At 36.3% G+C, this 21,222-nt stretch overlaps 1 protein-coding gene across 8 annotated transcripts in view; it reads right to left on the bottom strand.

Annotated features, from left to right (window-relative positions):
• R3HDM1 (R3H domain containing 1) overlaps window positions 1–21,222 on the bottom strand; it is a 118,745-nt gene that overhangs the window by 54,137 nt on the left and 43,386 nt on the right. For 6 of the 8 annotated variants that reach the window (XM_079925243.1, XM_079925238.1, XM_079925241.1 and 3 more), the window contains 3 exons: window positions 18,446–18,597; window positions 11,995–12,279; window positions 5,611–5,734 (listed from right to left, as the gene is read on the bottom strand). In XM_079925243.1, the coding sequence (XP_079781369.1) occupies window positions 5,611–5,734; window positions 11,995–12,279; window positions 18,446–18,597 (561 nt within the window). Of the gene's footprint in view, window positions 1–5,610; window positions 5,735–11,994; window positions 12,280–14,509; window positions 14,612–18,445; window positions 18,598–21,222 lie in introns of all 8 variants that reach the window. The other 2 variants (XM_079925245.1, XM_079925239.1) reach the window with 2 other exon arrangements.

Genomic DNA, 21,222 nt, shown 5'->3' with positions numbered 1-21,222 from the left:
ATTGCACCGGCTTTAACAGGCTAGTTTTATTTTATACAGGTGATCTCAAATAGCATTTGTGTTAAAGGAAAGCATTCTTAATAATATGGATTAGACATAATTAGAAAGATAATAAAAGAAATTGAAGAAGTGCTTAGTCAGAACAGCCATTTAATAAATCTAAGGTTATTTCATTTAACAGTATTATTAAATTTTTTCAAGATTGAATCTGTACAGCAGAAGCACTGTCAGGGTAGATTCTTCGTTTTTTGGATGAGCCATTTTGCCAACTTTAAATTTAATTGTAACTAGGTATCTACAAGGCAGTTTGTGAGAACTGTTTCCAAATCACCAAAATCTCAAGTTTGTAATCTGGTTTGTCTTATGTTTGCGGCACTATTCTAGTGAGCAGGCAAGTTCAACTAGGGATAGTCTGTTAGGTGAATGTGGAAGAACACACAGCTGCCAGCACATCTTTGCTATTCTTCTCCTCTATCACCCTCTGCTCTCCTACTTCTGTGCCGGAAATAAACATAAATACAAACATAAAAACAAATCTAATAAAAACAGCCACACAGAGGTTATAGCTCACAGCTATTTAAATGACAGTCCTGTGGAAGAGGGCATACGACTCAAGGAAATCTGTGGGTACTTACCAGATACATTTGGCTCCAGTTGCGGCAGGTTAATGGAGAAGGGAAAAGGGAAATAGGTGGATTTGTAGGTAATATACAATGTTTAAGTCTGAGCTGGTCAGGCAGTGCTAAGAAATGTTTACAGAAACAATGAAAAAACAAGGATAGTCAGCGCTACTACCCAGCAATATAAATACAAAATTCCTATTACTCAAGTCAAAAGTTGTCAGTAAAGAAATTGACTGTGTAGATAGAGTCCCTATTTGACATAAGTAAATCTCTTATCAATATCACCCCTCCTCCACTTATCCAATAGGGCCCTTTCTTCCTTGCTTGCCTTTTACACCCTGGTTACTTTTAAATTTGTGCCCTGCAATGCTGCCAGTATTCTGTGCACCTTACAGACTATTTAACCTGAAGTGTTCCTCCTGTGGTTGTGGTTCATCAGGACCCTACTGTAGTCTGCTGGTTGGAAAGCTAAGATTAAAGGTATAAATGCATTGATAATCTTCGAATTTAACAGAGGTTGCAAAACTAAAATGATATTTAGTTCTATGAAGTCATTTTGCTTCCCACATGCATACAATATCACAGTTTGGAAAAAAATTAAATTATATCCCTTCAAATAGCTTCAAATGCGTTTACATGTCTTAGGTCCATTTAATGGCATGCATAATAATATTCCTAAAAAGTTATTTAGCAACAGGGAAAGAGATGTATTTGACTTTCGCTAATGAGTCTGGCATGCTTAAGACATTAAACTTTTAAGAAAAGCTCCAATCAAAATTAATCTGCCATTCAAATCTGCTTTGGAAAAGAAATTAAAGCAATAGCTTTCATGAATTTTTAAAAGATAAATATATTAAGCCAAGGTTGTCACTTAAATTCAAATCCCTATTTCTGAGTATGATGCATGATTAAAAGGCATTACAATTAATGGAAAATATAAGCAAATGTTAATATACTTTAATACAGCATTAAAAAGAAAAAAGAAAAAAAAAAAAAGGGCAGTGGAAACCTGAGTAAAAAGAAGCCAGGAAGCAGCTGAAAAAGAGACCGGTTCACTGTGAGAAATGTAAACCTCTCAGACAGTGCTACGGCCCCGAATCCAACAGCTCAGGAACAAGGCCAATTATTGCAAAATATTCAACATATATGGTGAAGCTGCAAACTTTTCAAAAGAGTCATAAGAATGAAAGCAGCTGCATAGAAAACAGCCAGGCCTCATAAACCTAAAATCTTTGCTACAATTACTACCTGCAGGAAAAGTTTCTTTATAGTATACCAAGCTTCTTATATGTAGTATACTTCATAGTATTCAAGCTGTAAATTTTATGATAAAGGGTTAAGATAACAAATCCATATTGCTGCAGCTGGCAAGTAACCAGATCTTTTGAGATCTTTGCTTGTATGGCTCCAGTTTTGACAGTATGTCACTAAGCTACTGCACACCAGTTCTCCAATGTTCCACCTTTCTGAACTAGAAATGACTCACATAAGACAGACACACAGAATCATGGAATTTTAGAGTACACAGAGGCTTCAATAGACGATACAGTAAAACTCCTTTACTTTGCAAGTGAGTAAATGGAAACCCGGAGGCTTTAAGTGATACACCTAATACCACTTAAATACAAATAAGGGTTGTCAGGATTTGACTCCTATTTTGTTTTCTTTCATGTTATATAATACATTGTCCAAAAGGCCTTATGTAGCCAGAATTTCTTCTGCTTCTGTTGACAGGGGCTGACTCAACCTTGTTTTAATGACCATAGTAGTTTCACATTCATAACAAAGGATTTGTACATTTATTCCCCAGCAGTAATGTTAGTACTGATTTCAATTCAGTCCCCATAATACATGGGTTTATTGTCAAGGAGATCAACAACTACTGCAGTTCTCTGGTACACACTTGCATGGAAGACCAAAGGCATTTTATCCTTGAGATATTTCCCCAACCTCCTTCCTGCCCCCAAAAGGGAAAATAACAAAAAATCCTATATTTCTATTGCCCATACCCTACCTGATCTAAGAATATTTGATTCAATTGGGTTCGTTAATTTAGGGCGAAATTTCTTTAGAGTCATATACAAACATTTAAGAATTATTTTTTTGTATGTACCTCAGTGAAAAAAAATTGTTCCAAGTTTATCAATGCTTTCATCATTTGGCTGAATTATTAGTTTCACCCTTTTATGTAATAAAACAATATGCTTCTTGACTAAATGTTATTTGACAAGAAAAAGAAAAGTAAGGGATGTAACAAATTATTTCTAATTTTAATCAGATGGGGATGGTGGAATGTAGAGAAATATTACAAGGAAAAAAAATAAAAAATGAAATCCAAAAAGTATGATGTTTGCATATAAAAATGTAAATTACTGAGAAATTGCTATAAATCTGTACAGAAAATCAGAACAAAAAGTTCCTGTGTCCATTTCCCAGTGCATTTCACTTTTCTGTTAGGAGACACACAAACATAAACGCACATTTTTTTCTGTCAAGTTTGACATAAAAAATAACCATTGGCTAACAATAAAAAAATCTTTAGATTATATAATCATCCAACTCCTACTAATTCTACAAAAAGGTTCAGTATAATTACCAACACAATACGTGGCACTGGCACAACTGAACTTTTTCTTTAAAGGGAAATTTTCTCTTCTACTTATTAGCATAACAGCATTTCTTTCGCTTTCATGTAAGGGTGCTCTGAGGATTTATTTCTCTTCTATTGTTCAAACTGAATGACATGAAACCAACTCTAGTTATAAAGTGTTATATTATGACTGACTCTTTTTTTTTTTTTGCGGTACACGGGCCTCTCCCGTTGCGGAGCACAGGCTCCAGACGCGCAGGCTCAGTGGCCATGGCTCACGGGCCCAGCCGCTCCGCGGCATGTGGGATCTTCCCGGACCAGGGCACGAACCCGTGTCTCCTGCATCGGCAGGCGGACTCTCAACCACTGAGCCACCAGGGAAGCCCATGACTGACTCTTAAGAGTCAAACACAATGTCAAAAGTCATTCAGACACACGCACTTTTCTGTGCCTGTACTGTCTAGATGCAATCTGACTTACTGTTTCCTTCCTTCTCACCATAACCAGCATTAGGAAAAACCCCACAATTGAAACATCACCGATGACAAACATATGCCATCTGTCATGTAGATATTTTGGCCCTGAATTAGGAGGCGTAGCATTTACAGTTGCTGTCCATTAAGTGGGAATATTTTTGAAAGAGAGGCAATTGTATGAGCACACTGGTCCTACCTGTGATTAAAAGTTTTAATTTTGTAGGCAGTTTGACAATGGAGAGGAATAAAAATTTTGCCATGAAAAAGAACAGAACTAAGAAGCCCACACAAATACGGAACAAAGTTTCTTTGCCTGCCTCATTAATAGGGTGTACTAATGAACTAATAAGTTAATTAGTCACATGCAAGATATTTGAATGGGGAAAGTTAAGACAAATTTTTTTTTTATTATCATAACATTAGCTGTAATCTGTATTGTAATTTTGGAAGAAAAAAATCATGACAATTATGGTGTGAAAAGTCAGTCATGGAGGCCCAGGAAAACTTAGGAAATAATTTCTATTAGAATAAAACAACAATGTATTTAAAGTTAGTGAGCAGTGTCATCACCAATGTGCCCAGGTATAAAGGACAGCTTCTGATGCCTTTCAAAATTAGAGAATATACTAGTTTAGGTTATTTGAAGTGGAATGTATTATTAAAGTTTAGGAACAGAGGACAAATTCTAAGTTGGCCAAAATGACCACTGTATACACTCAACATCCTTTGGAAGAACATTTGTCACACATACAATACAAGGCCAGTAACATGAAAAAGGGAAAAACCTACACATAAAGTACAAGACAACTCCTGAGAGCAAGACTGAGGACCTGGAGGTTCCCCTGCTGGGGAGATATAAATAAGAGTAATATCTGGTAAAGGAAGTTGATGACTCACAATGATGAGTGAAGACTGCACAAGTGAGGAGAGGCAAGAACACTTCTCATCAGACCGCCCAGTGCAGATGTCTTTCTCCTGAAACTGTGGAACCCCTCAAGAGTTCCACACATTATCAAGAGCAAGAAACTGCGTAAGTAGCGGTGGAGGGTTATGTGGCCTCAGCTAATCATGCTGACATAGTCTGAGCACCTTCAAACGGCGACAAGCAGCTAAAAAGGATTCAAAGAAACCAATAAAAATTCTCCTTCAACACCTAGAGTTATAAAAGGCTGAAAAGAATACCTTATTAAACATCTGGGGCAGAAGTACACATGTAGGTGGGAAGCATAGAGAGGAATGAGTTCAGTCAAATTAGTAAGGTAGCTTTTATACTGAGATCACAGTTGTTTCCACGGAATGCTTAAAGAAAATTTGAAAGGGGCAAAAGAAAAACTATCTTTTCAGTTCTAATATGTTTGATATGCTTAGGATTAGACTGCATTTGGTTTAAAAATACCTTTCACTATACAACCACAAAAACAAAACACAAAAAAGATGTGTAAGAACTTCATTCCTTTTAAGGCACTCCTGCGGAGACTAAGACATCAAAATATCTTCACTAGGCTAGAGTTCTCAACCAAACTTAGGTCATTCTGGTCCTTGTTTTTGGTTAGCTGTTCAGCAGACATCTTAACTTGCCTTGTCTGCCTTTTGCTGTTTACCACAGGTGGATTACCAGGCTGTAGAGGAGGCTTCAGCTACAATGGCAGTGAGTACCTGGAAGCTGCTCACCTGGTACAATCTTCTCATTATGGCTTCCAACTCTTTAGTATAGAAACCTGACACTGTGGTATTCCCTGGAGGGTGCTAAGATCGGCCCACTCTTTTCATCTCACTGGTTTGCATATTCATAGGTATATGCACCTATCTGAAACCTTTGACAGACTGAGTGTGGCAGTATCTTAACAGTAAGACTGAAACAAAAGCAGGATGAAAAAACAGCAATACCGAACGCTAAGAATTCCTAACCTCACATACTCACCTGCCTGCTGTGCAGGCTGTGGCAGTGGTTGGTTTAGATGTGAACTGTAATGGACAGAAGGGACTGGGCGATACTGAGGTTGACTGGAGTGGTAGTGGCCTGGAGCACAATAACAGGCTGGCATCTAGGATAAGCATTAAGGAAAAAAGAAAAAATCAATTTTACTTTTGCAGCAGAATTTTTTTTTTCCTGCCAGGAACATTGGAGTGTAATGAGTAATAATTCTCCCAAATAGTAATCATCTGAAAACGGGTTTTCTTAGCTTTAAATTTACCTGAAAAAAATTTTTTTAAATTTCAAACATAGTATACATAACAAAACACACCTACCAATTTGCCCACCGATCAGATTTAGTAGATTTAAATTTTGGGGCCATATCTGTTTCAGATTTTTCTCTCTTTTACCAAGTACTACTGAAATAGCTAAGGCTCACTCCAACATTCCTTTGCTCTATATCCCATAGAAAAAGCATTATCCTGAAGTTGGTATATATCATTCCCATAAATGTTTTTAAGCTTCTAGTGTGTGTGTAATGTTATCCATACATACAATTGTTGAGAATTTTAAAAGTGTACATTTATGGTACTCTATATAACTTCATGCAACTTATTTTGCAATTAACATTGTTTTTGAGCACAAATCGCTAGCTCATTCAATTTAACTGCTGAACAGCAATCACCACATAAATAAGCCAGTTTATCCATTCCTACACTAATGCACACTTGCACTGGTTCCATTCTTTAATTTTCTCATATTTCTAATGCAAATTAAAATGCCAATACAAATTTTATTTGTCAATTATACTTAATAAAGCTGGAAAAATGCCAATAAGGCTATCTTGATTTAGTTTTCCCTCCAGAGCTATCTGTATCAGCTGTGAATTTCTCTAAAAGTTATCTGATCTGGTTTGGGATGAAGAACAAACAATTAATCTAGTGATATGGAAGTATGTGTTAACTTTATTAGGTTCACGGGTTCTCTTAGGTTCTGCTTATCTGACTGGGTTACTTCTAAAAGACCAGAGATCTGTGGAAATCTTAAAGAGTGCCCATTTCATCTGGAAACCAGCCAAGCACAGAATTCCTGGATCAGTTGTAAGCCAAGAGCCGCCTAAATTTTCTGTAATATTCTTCTGTTTTTGAAACATAAGACACAATATACATGTGATCCCTTAATTTTTCCTGGAGGTATCAGCAAGCAATAGATATATCCTGATTTCGGATCTAATCCATTATTATACTTTTCAGTATGTGTGATGTGTATAAATAATACATTCTTCCTTTTCTCCTAATTAAAAAAAAAAGATACTACTAAGGCAAAAATTAAAACATCAAATTTTTCTTTATAATGTATACACATGCAATATATATGACAACAATAGCACAAACAATGGAGAGAGGGTAAATGGAATTATACTTTTAACATGACTAGTACATTTTTCTTGGAGTTTTATATGAACTCAAAGTAGATTTTGATAAGCTAAAGATACCTATCATAGTCCCTAAGGAAACCACATAAGCACAAGATTCAAAGGGCTGTAGACAAAAAGGCAACAGAAGAGATAAAACAGAACCCTGGAAGAATTCAAATAATATAAAGGAAGGAAAGCAAGAAGACAGGAGTAAAATATAGATATGACAAATGGAAAACAAATAGCAATGCGGCATACCTACATCTAACCATGTCAGGTGATATATTAAAGATAAAAGGACTAAACACTCCAATCAGACTGAATAAATCAGCAAATACCAACTATATACTGTATGTGAACAACATACTTTAAAGGCTGCAAATAAGAGGATGGAAAAAGACATATCATTTAAGTGCTAATCAAAAGAAGCCACTAATATTAAAGTCAGATAAAACAGGTTTCAAGATCGAAGTTGGAGGACTCACACTTTTTTTTTTTTTAACATCTTTATTGGGGTATAATTGCTTTGGAAGACTCACACTTTCTGATTTTAGACCTTACTAGAAAGGTACAGTAATAAAACAGTGTAGTACTGGCTAAAGATATAAATAGTGTAAAAATGAGAGTTGAGAAATAAACTCTTACACTTATGGTCAACTGATATTCGACAAGGGTACCAAGATTATTCAGCGGGAAAAGAAAAGTATCTTCAACAAAGGATGCTGAAATAAGTAGACATACACATGCAAAAGAATGAAGTTGGACCCTTACCTCATACCATATATAAAAATTAACTCAAAAGAGATACATGCCCTAAATATAGGAGCTAAACCCATAAAACTCTTAGCAGAAATCAGGGATATGTTTTTATGACCTTCGGTCTGGAAATGGATTCTTACATATGACACCAAAAGCATGAGCAACAAAATGAAAAGATGGATAAAGTGAACTTCACCAAATAAAAAAAAAACTTTTATACATTAAAGACATTATCAAAAATGTGAAAAGACAACCTACAGAATGGGTGAACATATTTGTAAAACACACATCTGATAAGGGTCTAGAATCCAGAATATACAAGGAATTCTTACAGCTCAACTAAATGACAATCTGATTTAAAGACAGGCAAAGGACTTACACATTTCTCCCAAGATCAACAATGGCCAACAAGCACATGAAAAGATGATCAATATCACTAATCATTATAGACATGCAAGTCAAAACCATGAGATAACCACTTCACGCCAGGATGGCAATAATAATAATAATAATAATAATAATGGTAAATAACAAATGTTGGCAAGGATGTGGAGAAACTGGAACCTTTATACACTGCAAGTAGGAATATAAAATGGTTCAGACACCATGGAAAACAACCTGGCAGTTCCTCAAAAAGTTAAACATAGAATTATCATATCATCCAGTAATTTTTTCCTAGGTATGTACCCAAAGAAATGAAAACAGATACTTGAACAAATCCATGAACCTACATGCTCATAGAGCACTATGTACAATAGGCAAAAGGTGGAAACATCCCAAATTCAATAATGGTTGAAGATGAACAAATTGTGGTATATATATAAAATGGCATATTATGCAGCCATAAAAAGGCATGAAGTACTCATACATGCTACAACATGGATTAACCCTGAAACATTATGTTAAGCTAAAGAAGCCAGACACAGAATATAACGTATTGCATGACTCCATTAATATGAAGTATCCAGAATGGTAAATCCATTCTTTATAGAGAATAAAGACTGATGGTTGCCAGGGGCTGTGGGGTGAGGGGAATGGGTATGAACTTTTCTTTTGGGGTGATAAAAATGTTTTGGAACTAGACATAGGTGATGGTTGCAAAACATTGTGAATGTACTAAATGCCACTGAATTGTTCACTTCAAACTGTTTAATTTTACGTTATGTGAACTTGATCTAAAAAAACAAAACCACAGGGCTTCCCTGTTGGCACAGTGGTTGAGAGTCCGCCTGCTGATGCAGGGGACACGGGTTCGTGCCCCAGTCCAGGAAGATCCCACATGCCGTGGAGTGGCTGGGCCCGTGGGCCATGGCCACTGAGCCTGCGCGTCCGGAGCCTGTGCTCCGCAACGGGAGAGGCCACAACAGTGAGAGGCCCGCGTACCGCAAAAAAAACCAAAAACCAAAAAAACAAACAAAAAACCCCCCACAAAACACTGAAATAATAGAGTACAAATTCTTTTCAAGTACAGACAAATCATTCCCCAAGAGACTACATGCTGGGACATGAAATAAGACTCAACAGGTTCCGAAACACTGAAAGCTTAGAGTAGATTCCCTGACCATATACGACTAAAATAGAAATTGGTAACCATAAGCCCCAAACGTTTGGAAATTAACATGCTTCTAACGTAAATCATGGGTCTAAAAAGTCATAGGGGGACTTCCTTGGTGGCACAGTGGTTAAGAATCCACCTGCCAGTGCAGGGGACACAGGTTTGAGCCCTGGTCCAAGAAGATCCCACATGCTGCAGAGCAACTAAGCCTGTGCGCCACAACTACTGAGCCTGCACCCTACAGCCCGCGAGACACAACAACTGAAGCCTGTGCACCTAGAGCCCATGCTCCGTAACAAGAGAAGCCACCGCAATGAGAAGCCCGCACTCCGCAACAAAGAGTAGCCCCTGCACGCTGCAACTAAAGAAAGCCCGTGTGCAGCAACGAAGACCCAATGCAGCCAAAAATAAATAAATAAATAAATTTATAAAAAACAAAACAAAAAAACCTTATATTAGTAATAGTTCAAATAGAAAATGAATAAACAAAACTAATGAAGCCCTAAGTTGTTTTTCTTTTTTCTTTTCTTTTTTTTTTTTTTTGTGGTACGTGGGCCTCTCCCGTTGCGGAGCACAGGCTCCGGACGTGCAGGCACAGCAGCCATGGCTCACGGGCCCAGCCGCTCTGCGGCATGCGGGATCTTCCCGGACCGGGGCACGAAGCCGTGTCCCCTGCATTGACAGGCGGACTCCCAACCACTGCACCACCAGGGAAGCCCTTCTAAGCTGTTTTTCTTTTAACATCATCAAGAGAATTGATAAACCTCTAGTTAAACTAATAAAGGAAAAAGAAGACTGAAATTACTAATATCTTTAGATACTGAAGATACTAAAAGTATAAAAAGGGGATATTACATATGAGCAACTTTATGCCAAAAAGTTTCACAACATAAATGAAATTGATACAAACTACCATCCAAAATGAAAAGGAAATTGTAACGGCCCTATATCTAATACTAAAAAATAAGAATTCATAATTTAAAAACCTTCCCTGCAAAAGAAATCCAGGTCCAGATGGATTCATTAGTGCAATTCTAGCAAATATTCAAGAAGAAATAACACCAATTCTACATAAAATCCTTTAGAAAATAAATGAGGGAACACTATCCAACTCATTTTGAAGTCAGTACCACCCTGGGTACTACAACCTGAAAAAGACATTACAAGCAAACTACAGACTGATATCCTTCATGAACATACATGCAAAAATCCATAAGAAAATACTAGCAAATTGAACGCAGTGATATATAAAAAAGATAACTATATCATGATATATATATCACTACATATCGTGAGGTATGTTCCAGAAACAAAAGGTTAGTTTAACATTCAAAAGTCAAAGTAATTTACTGTATAAGTAGACTAAAGGGGAAAAAACCCCACATGATCACCTCAATAGATGCCAAAAAAATTTTTTTACAAGATTAATATCCATTCATGGTAAAGACTCTTAGCAAACTAGGAATATTAGAAAATTGTACAAAAAACCCCACATATAGTATCACAGTTAATGATGAAAGACTGAACGCTTACCCTTACGGCTGGAAACAAGGAAAGCATATATACTTTCAAAACTTATATTTAAGTTAATACATGGATTCTAGAAATTTTTACTTCCCTCTGTTGTGTTGAAAGTATTCAACATAAGGGCTCCTAGCTAATGTAATAAGGCAAGCAAAAGAATCAAAAGGTATATAGATTGGAAAGGATAATGTATGTAGAATAATCAAATTTAGAAAGTCCACAGGATAAAAGATCAGTATATAAAAAACAATTATATTTCTACATACTAGCAATGAACAAATAGAAAATAAAATTTTAAAATAATCTCCTTTAGAATATCACCTTAAAACATTCAATATTTAGGGATATATTAAAAAAATACGTGTAACACTTGTGTGATGAAAACTACAAAATACTGTTGACAAAAAATTAAGGAAGATCTAAATAAATGGAGAGAGATACCATGTTCGTGCATTGGACGATTCAATGGTGTTAAGATGTTAATTCTCCCCAAAATGATCTACCTCTTCTTAAAATGTATCATTTTATTTTTATAGTGCATTTACTTTACTGTGTTTCTCTTCAGCTAATCAGAACAAAAAAAACTTCTCAGAGTCAGAAGGAAACTCAAAGATCACATAGTGTAACCCTCCAACTGAAGTGTCTACATGTCATGTGGTTGTCTAGCATGCACTTGAAAATCTCCAAAAGGGAAGATGACTACAAGCTTTGCTTACAGGTTCTCACAAATCCTATCCATGCGAAATTAAAAATAAGCTCTCTAGGGGCTTCCCTGATGGCGCTGGGGTTGAGAATCTGCCTGCCAATGCAGGGAACACGGGTTTGAGCCCTGGTCTGGGAAGATCCCACATGCCTCGGAGCAACTGGGCCCGTGAGCCACAACTACTGAGCCTGCGCGTCTGGAGCCTGTGCTCCGCAACAAGAGAGGCCGCGACAGTGAGAGGCCCGCGCACCGCGATGAAGAGTGGCCCCCGCTCGCCGCAACTAGAGAAAGCCCTTGTGCAGAAATGAAGACCCAACACAGACAAAAATAAATTAATTAAAAAAGAAAATTAAAAAAAAAATCTCTCTAAAGTTAAAAGTGATCTTAAATGAGAGGCTTCCACAGGAGAGAAAAGATGAAAAAGCAATGTACCTGTGGAGAGGGCTGTTGAATATATCCTTGCTGCTGGAGCACAGGCTGGCTGACAGGATGACCAGAGGCAGAATAGCCAGCAGTAGGGACTGGCTGCCCAGGTGGTAGCGGAGGAGGAGGCGGTGGCGGCGGTGGTGGAGGGGCTGCTGTCATGATATAACCAGACTGCTGTGGGGACTGAAGAACAACAGTGGACTGGAACATGGTGGCGTGAGGATCAGAACCATCTGCAGATGGCTGGCGGGCAAGACTCATGTGGCTAAACTGAGACCCAAGGTTGTCCTGCTAACAAAGGGAGAAGTCAGAAATCAGTAAGCTTTCCATACATAGACCAAACTTATCAAAGAAAAATACTTCACATATTTTAAGAAGAGTTGCAGTAGTATATATTACGGAAATCATGTATCTACAACAGACATGACTTAATAGAAGAACAGCTACAAGAAAATTAGAACTCTAAGGCAGCAAGGTAGGACTATTACAATGCTATCATTGCAAACTGCTCATAAAATATATCTAACGGAAATGTATAGCATGCAGAAAAGAGTAGGGTGTAACATTACACAATAAAAAAATGAAAAGACACTATCTAAATGAAGACTAAAGGCACACTTTTATATTATACAATTAACATTTTCTGAAAGGACTTCGAAGACCAGGAGTCTAGCAGCGCATGGTACTAATTACTCTTTACTTTAAATCGGTGCCCTTCTTCCCAGAAGGCAAGATTCAGGTTCTATGCATTTCTGTATCTCCTCCCATACCCAACAATCAAATATACTAGCAGAAATGAAATAAAATATATAAAATCTACCCTCCCTGATGTACACTCTAATCTCTCAACAATAATTTGGTCATAAACTCTTCCATAGTGTTTATCCTTAAGTCAGATGTTAGACAAATATAATCCAAATGACAGTTTCCTACTGCTTTTGCTACTTAAGAGAGCCGGCAATGGTGCCCAGCCAAGAAAGAGTTACGATTTATATGCCATCTGACAAATGTTTCTCTGACTCAACAGCATAAGGATCAATTCTGACTAGTCTACATAATATCACTGATATGACGATAATGGGGTTAAAAAGGCGTTCCCTTGCTCCCAAGGAGCCACAGACTGGCGACAATATGTACCATATTTTGTTAAGAGGGAAAATTTGAAAAAAAGTTACTTAAAATATTGTGGTAATTGAGTTGTTAGATCAAAGCTGTTGACATGTCTGCAATTTCTATAATCTGCTGGTTTCTGCAAAGTAAATCAAGGCTATGGAGATGATAAAGGGACTGAAAAAAAAGGGAACGTGACTTAGTGACTGAAAGTATATGGCTTTACTCTTCTCAAATGGTTGCTCTGACAGAGTCTAGCACTATTCATAGAATTCAATGAATAGTTTCAGAAGAGGAAAATATACTTACAAATACCTACTAGCTGTAATTACAACGTAATATGGCCAAATATTTTAAAAAGAGATACCATAACTATATACCACCATCAGAGTCATCTTGGTAAAAAAAGTCATTTTCTTAATCCAATGATCTGCCATTTTTCCAAAACATTTTTGAGGTTTTTATGGTATTTCTAAAAATGTTGTCAATCTTCTCAATGCTGGCAAAATTTCATTTTTTTTAGACTGAAAGTGATTTTCGAAAATCATTCAGAGCCAAGGCTGGTAAATAAGGTTGCCTCAAGCTTAAAACAAAAACATCCCCAACAAAACAAAACATTTCTAAAAAGTGGCAAGTGATTTTAAGATATAGCTTATAATTTAACCTGGATGTGATTTCAAAATGTGATGGCCAGATAGTCTGAAAAATAAGAGCATCACTGGGAAAAGTATACTGGTGGTTAGGCAGATTCATTTAAAGGGAAGGACATTAACACTTATTGAATATCTATTTCATGTTAGGCACTATGCAGGAGGTACTTTATATGGTGCCCTCATATGCTCAGTAACTAGAGAAGGTCACACAGAGAACACATGGCAATGGTGTATCTGAGTTCTTACTGAGATGTATAACTTGGGGCATACTTTGGATTAAATGAAGTACCATCACTTTTAGTCACAGATTACATATCTAGAGATCTTCTTTGGAAATATACTAAGGAGGATGTCTTATGTAATTGGAAGCTCCAATTCACCCTAATGACTGATACTAAGTCTACTGGACCTGGGGCACTGGGGAAAGAACAGAAAGCCTAAACCCAGATGAAAGCTGCCACCCCAGGACCGCACAGACCTGCACTGGCCTCAATGAGAAAATTAGCTAAAACATCTTAGGACTTGAAAAGGGAGGAAAAGATTAGGCTTTATACAATCACTGTGATAAGCCAATATAACAAATATTTTATGGAAGAGAATAAATTATTTCTAATACAGGTTAGAAATGCTTTTTCAAAATGTATGTAACCCTGACTTTAGAAAATCATAAAAGAACATATCACATCAATCACATTCACAAGGATTCATCACACATCCATCCACAGAAACAACGCAGGAGGTGAATAGAGATATAGTACCACGGAGTATTGCTGGGTGGGTGAGACTGGCAGGAACGGGGATGGGTAAGGGGCTGTAGAGTACTGAACAGGCTGTGAAGAGGGCTGCAGAGGACGAATAGGCTAAGGAATAACAGGTTGGCAAACAATGTTAATGTCGGAATAAAATGTTACAAGAATTGCATAAAATGGAAAGTTAACTTTTTTTGGCAATAACTTAAAACTACAAAGTCACCTAAAATACAACATTATAGGAAACAACAAAAACAATACTAAGCGAAGAAACTCTACATAGAAAAATTTTGAGAACATACATTTAAATTTAAAACATAATTAGAAAGATAATTTTTTTCATAAAAGTATTTATTAGATTCACTGCAACAGGTAATTTAGACATTTCAAATCCTATTATCTAACAAGACCCCTGGGTTAAGTCAGTAAAAGCAAAACCATTTATCCTTACTTCCTGGTTTGATGACGGGGCTGTTCTACTTAGCTATGTAATACTAAGTAATAAAAGAAAAACTTCACTCACTCTTATTATCAGACAGCATATCTTACATAATACCTATGGCCAAGTATCCTCTCTATTTGATAAGGTATGATTAGATAACTCTTTTGGGACCAAACTGCCTAAATTTTAGCAATTTTTAAACAAAAATGTACTGTGAGTACCATTAATAGCCTAAAGAAAACACACACATACATATAAGCACGTGCACACACACACAAACAGATCTTTTTACATAAGGAAGATAAACACAGTTTTCTTCTAACTAAAAATTTTTATTGAGAGAATATTAGGAGCTGAGAAACTACACTTGGTCTTTGAACAACTCAGGGATTAGGGGCACTGACCCTCTGCACGGTCAAAAATCTGTGTATAACTTATGGTTGGTCCTGTGCCTGCAGATTCTACTCCACAGATTCAACCAATCACAGATCATGTATACTGTAGTTATGTATTTAGTGAAAAAAATCTATGTATAAGTGGACCCTCGCAGTTCAAACCCATGTGGTTCGACAATCCACTGTAATTATTTGAAATTCTTTTTACTAACGAAATACTCCTGCATTTCAGAGAAAAAAAATTTTAAGTTTTATGTTTCCCAAGGGCACTCAAAACACAGGTGTTCTGAAACATGAAAGAGGTTTCAATCCTTTCTAAATTTTAGGGAATACAGCTGGCCATCTATAGGCTAATAATGGCATTTAGTTTCCCAGTCTTACATTTATATAGTTTATTACAAAGGACAATATATATATTGGTTTAATGACTATCATAATCTACCATTCAGGTGGCAATCAGGTTAAAGGAAATTAAGTGACCTGTATACAACCATTTAAACAAGCACTGGAGGAACCCAAGTCATTTTATCTAATGAAAACTCTTAGTTTTGGTTACAATATACATACATGAATCTCCCTGGACAATAACTCCAAACAGTATACTTTAGAAACGCAAAATTAACTAAATAAGATTTAGTTAATTTTGGGAACTAAAATTAACTAAATTAACAGGGAATAATCTAGATAAGGAGAAATTCTTAGGACTAAGACGTATAATGATGTTTGCCCTTCCACCACAAAATCAACACAACAGTTTCTGGAAAAAATGAAAGGCTTAGATTAGTTTAGAATTCCACAAAAAATTCTAGAGCTAACATACTAAAAAAAGTATAAGCTGAAAATCTACAGAGTAGCCACTGGTTCCTCACTAACCTCTTGACTAGAAATTAGCAAGCTTCCTAATGGATGACAGCACATATCACACTAAATGAGGTGTTGTGGCTTTAAAACTACCAAGTACAAGCTATATAATGTGTTATTAAGTCAGACAACCATTAAGACACAACTTTCTTCCAGAAAACGTGACCTACTAGGTCAGTGTCAGATGAAACAAAAGCCTTAGTCTGCTGGGGCGTAAAAGAAACAAGAACACTGTGAGCACTAAAGGTAGGACTTAATGTCTGCTAGAGTGTCAAGTGGTAATGAGAAAAATGTGGGCTAGAAGACTGGCTGATCAAAGTGAAATTCTGACACTACGTAGAAAAGAAAAAGCGCTAGCACTTCCTTTTTCCTACTTAAATTGCAACTGGCTGTAAAATAACATCCACTTAAAGTGACTGGTTTCAAGAACGCAGCCCATTTGAAGGCTTTGGAAATCACAGCATTACTGTGTTTGGTTATTTGAAATTTCATGGATGGATTATCTCAGTGTGCAAGAGATCGCTACTGAGTATCATTTGTTCATCAATTCTCTATTCTTGTATTTGACGAAGAATTACCAGAAACACCTGAAGCAATGCCAGGAAAAACAGCCATGGAGTTTGAGGCATACCCCAATATTTCAAGTTATAGTCTATTAAGACAGCATTTCTTTTTTTTTTTGCGGTATGCGGACCTCTCACTGTTGTGGCCTCTCCCGTTGCGGAGCACAGGCTCTGGACGCGCAGGCTCAGCGGCCACGGCTCACGGGCCCAGCCTCTCCGCGGCGTGTGGGATCTTCCCGGACCAGGGCACGAACCCATGTCCCCTGCATCAGCAGGCGGACTCTCAACCACTGCGCCACCAGGAAAGCCCTAAGACAGCATTTCTAAACTAAGCTGCCTACATCTTCACTTAGGACTGTCTTTTAAAGCTAAATCAGGCAAAGCTATTTCTAAGAGATAATAATCTGAAACATATAACCACAGATTAAACCCTTAGGATTTTTTGAAGGTGCCTGACTAACATTATTTCCATTGAATTAAATCAAATGAAAATCAGCCCTATAAAGCTCTTGGTGAAATTCACAGCACTGCAAAGATGACCACACAATAGCAAATGAAAGGGAAACACTTCAAGACCAAGTTGAATGAAACCAAGGCAGAGAAGGCCAGGGAGGGAGTTTTATGTAGTTTAATATGTACCTGAGTGTATGTAATCAAACGGGGTTGGGAAGTAGGTATGGGAGTCTTTGGAAGTAGTTTTAGACAGTTTCCTCTACATATATGAATTCATTTGTATGGTCTTGGAAGTGCATCAAACACCTTGAAGTCCTACTTCAGAGAAACTGCCTTGCCCAGTATTACAAGTCTTAATTGCCAGAGCAATAATTATTTGCATTAGTTTAAAAATATTTGATAACTTTATCAAACTGCTCATACATTTTTCACCCCTGCAGTACAAATATAACTTGTGAATAAAACTAATGAAATTTCTCCAGTTCAAGTTTATCACTATACTTCTTTCTCAAAACATTACTCTGCATGTTCTCACCAGTGGAATATTTAGATCGTCTTCCAGGGAAAAAGAGGTGCAAATAACTGTACAAACTGCCTTTGATATGCTACACAACCTTTAAAAGATAGAATGAAAGTAAGAATTTACACTAGTATAGTCAAGTTCAGCAAGAATGAGTAACACATCTACAGGGGAAAAGCTTGAATGTGAAAATGCATGTGTAAACTCTAAACATTTATACAAATTCAAGATATTATTAAGAGCACTACTGAGAATTCTATATCAATGTTTCTGTCTTTATCTTTCACAGAGCAGGTGGGGTGGAGAGTACCTTGTAGCGAGGAGAGTCAACTCAGTTTCTTCTAAGTGCTTGATCTGTTGAATCTTAGAACAACTCACTTTGCTCACTGGGGTAATGAACTATCTTAGTTTTATTTTTTATTCCTCTGGTCCCTTGCCTGCTGTTGTGAAATGCAAGGTATAAAATACTCACCATACAGGGTCGTGAGATAAATATTTCCCTTCCTTCCAATATATATTCTGTTTTCATTAGCAGAAAAGCCCTTGAAGTTAACCTCTCTTCCTACGAGCGATGAGTAGGACATCACTGGTGGAGAATACTAAAGTTCTAAGAGACACTTACTTGGGCTCTCTCGATTATAATTAGTGACTTTAGTCCCAAATATGCAAAGGCAGGTGAACTTAGCATTGTGTAATCGTGGACGTGTGCACCTGTGAGAAGATGTGATGGGCTGCTTGCTGCTGAGGTGGCAGTGCTGGCAGAGGCGGCTGTGGAGGTCCAGGCACTTGGGCTCTAACTGGCTGTTGAGTCACAGGAGGGCTACACACAACTGGACTCCCATCTGGGTTTAGGAAGGGCTGACCTGAAAATTTTAAAAAGGAAGAACAAAAGATCATTTACGATGGAGACCGAATATAGGTCGCTCTACAGACAACTTACAGCACATGTCTGCAGTCCTGATTCATAATTCCAAAAGCGTCAAGGTTCTGGAAACCAAAAGCTTTTCTTACCTTGGAAAGCAAAGCCTGATCTTACACGAGCCTATTAATAGTCTTTATATTTCCCACTTAGAGTAAATATTCAAAATTTTTGCTGCGGTGTTTTACTATGGGGGTGCCGTGCCAGAAACCACTTGAGTTGTTTTATACTACACAGTATTTTCCAAGAAACTCAATTCTGAAACACATCTTGCTCAAGGGATTGAGTTACAGGATTGTGTAACATTTCAGTTTCAAGGGGAAAAAAAAATACTTGACTTTGGGATACTGGAAATTTATTAATTAGCCTGTTAGATGGTAAGAAATATCTAATTTACAGGTCACACTGCATATATTTAACTAGTAAGATTAAAAGCTGATGAAAATTAAAATGGTTGATAACTTCAAATTTCAAATTGTGGAGTTGATGGCAGTGTCCTTATTTTATAACTTCTAACTTGTTAAAAGTAGAAAATAATTTAAAAATTCTAAATAATTTTCTAAAAAAATTTCCTTTCACTTCCAATGAGCTTTACTCATAGGTAAAAAATAAAACGAGAGAGAACTTTAGTACTGATCTTGAGGCTTATTCTTATTGGTTACCAATTACGGGAGGAATACTTTTAAGTAACTCTCTACACATACATTCTAAACAAGTTTTTCTTATTATGCAAAGTAATATTCTTAGAAATAACTAACAAATACAGAATAACTAACAAATACAGATCAGAAAGTAAATAAGTTCCCCATAATCTTATCATCAACAATTTGGATACCTTCCTTCCAGACTTTTTCAATGTACACATAAACAGATTCAAAGAGTAGTATTTTTCCTTGCTATACACTGAATGATTTAAAAAAACACACTAGATTATTAAAAAAAGAAAGAAAGAAAAATGAAAGGACTATGTGAAATAAAGAGATCATTGACTACATACCCTTTTAGGATGGGAAGAATATCTATGTGTCTTAAACTGCCTTCAAAACATCCTCTCTTTTTTTAAAATAAACTTGTGACATATAATAAAATAATATTTGGGAAAGCAGAATACACTGTTCCATTGCTGTCAAGTGGAAAAAGTTCTCCAAAGTCAAATTATTTTCATCAGTTAATTTCCTGATAATTTATGTGATGGTTATAGATAACTAAAAGCAAGCCATGCTGGATATTTGTTGATTGTTATAAATAATTTTGAAAAAAAAAATGGTAGAGAAGACTTGAGTGAAAGCATGTTTAAAAGTAACTTAAGGATTGTGTGAAAAAAGCTGGATGTGTGGTGATGCTGTTCTCAAAAACAAAGAGATCACTTTTGGGCTAATTTAAAATTAAGTATACAATTTAATTTCAGGTTGCTTAGTTTCTCATTTCTACTCAAATGAAGCTTCCACGTTACCAAAACCATGTTAACTAATATTCTGAATTAAAAATAATAGAAAATAGTAAAATATTAAATCATCTTATATTCTGCCCCAGGAAAACAAGAAGTTTAGTAATATAATAGACTTGAAGGATCAGAAGATAACGGTTATAAAGCAAAAACTGAGTTTCTGAAGAGTCAGTTATTTACGCTAATTCCATTTTTACAACAGAAACAAAAGTTTGAATACTTTATCTTAAAAAAGAGATGCAAATGAAATCTGAAGGTAACAAGTTCCCAGCCATGGTTTTTTCTACAACAAACAAAAGGCAGGTTTCAGAACACTCAGAGACTCTGACACACCTTGCCCAACTACTGCCATGCTGATATGATCACATTAGCTAAATCTGAATCTTTAAGGTTATTGAATGACTTAAGGTGATTTTCATTATCTTACCATATGATTGGGCTATGTTATTTTGATTAGAAACCAAAACTTCTTGCCATTAAAAAAAAATTTTATTTTCTCAATATAAGTCATTTTTGCCAATATACATAATGAAATGTATTATGACTGCAGTTTCTTAATCTCTCTGAAGTTCAGTTTCCTTATCTGTAAATGTAGATTTCACCTACCTAACAGGGTTGCTATAAGTAATGTATTTAAAGCACATAATACAGTACATGACACATGATAAACACTCAATAAATACAAAGTACTATCTAATTGCAAAGAATGTGTTGTCAATATTAATTCATAACGACTATCTATTTTCTTTCACTACTAATAAGATGTTCTTTAGCTTTTCCTAAGTAGAAAACAGTTACCATATTCAGAAGAGCAATTACTTATGGGTTCTTTCCACCGCATTACGTAAGAAGTAAGAGCTGCTAACGTTCTCCTTCTTCATGAAATGCATACTATTTTTCCCACGGTAAAACTGTTCTATCAAATAAAGTTCTTTCAAAGGTGGTTGTCCCATTTCTAGGAAATGAATTGTTTCTTAATTATTTGGCCTAAAAGATGATGTCATGGATGTCACAAGGAGAAAAATACTTTCTGATATAAATGTCTTTTAACATTCTCTAGCATAAAGTGTTTTTATTAAAGTTCTAGGGAAAATGCTAATCACACATGAAATATAAAAAGCT

This window comes from Stenella coeruleoalba (assembly GCF_951394435.1).
Source record: "Stenella coeruleoalba genome assembly, chromosome: 6".
Classification (NCBI taxonomy): Eukaryota; Metazoa; Chordata; class Mammalia; order Artiodactyla; family Delphinidae; genus Stenella; species Stenella coeruleoalba.
The sequence above is the reverse complement of the archived record's forward strand: the minus strand, read 5'-3'. Positions and strand labels throughout refer to the sequence as shown.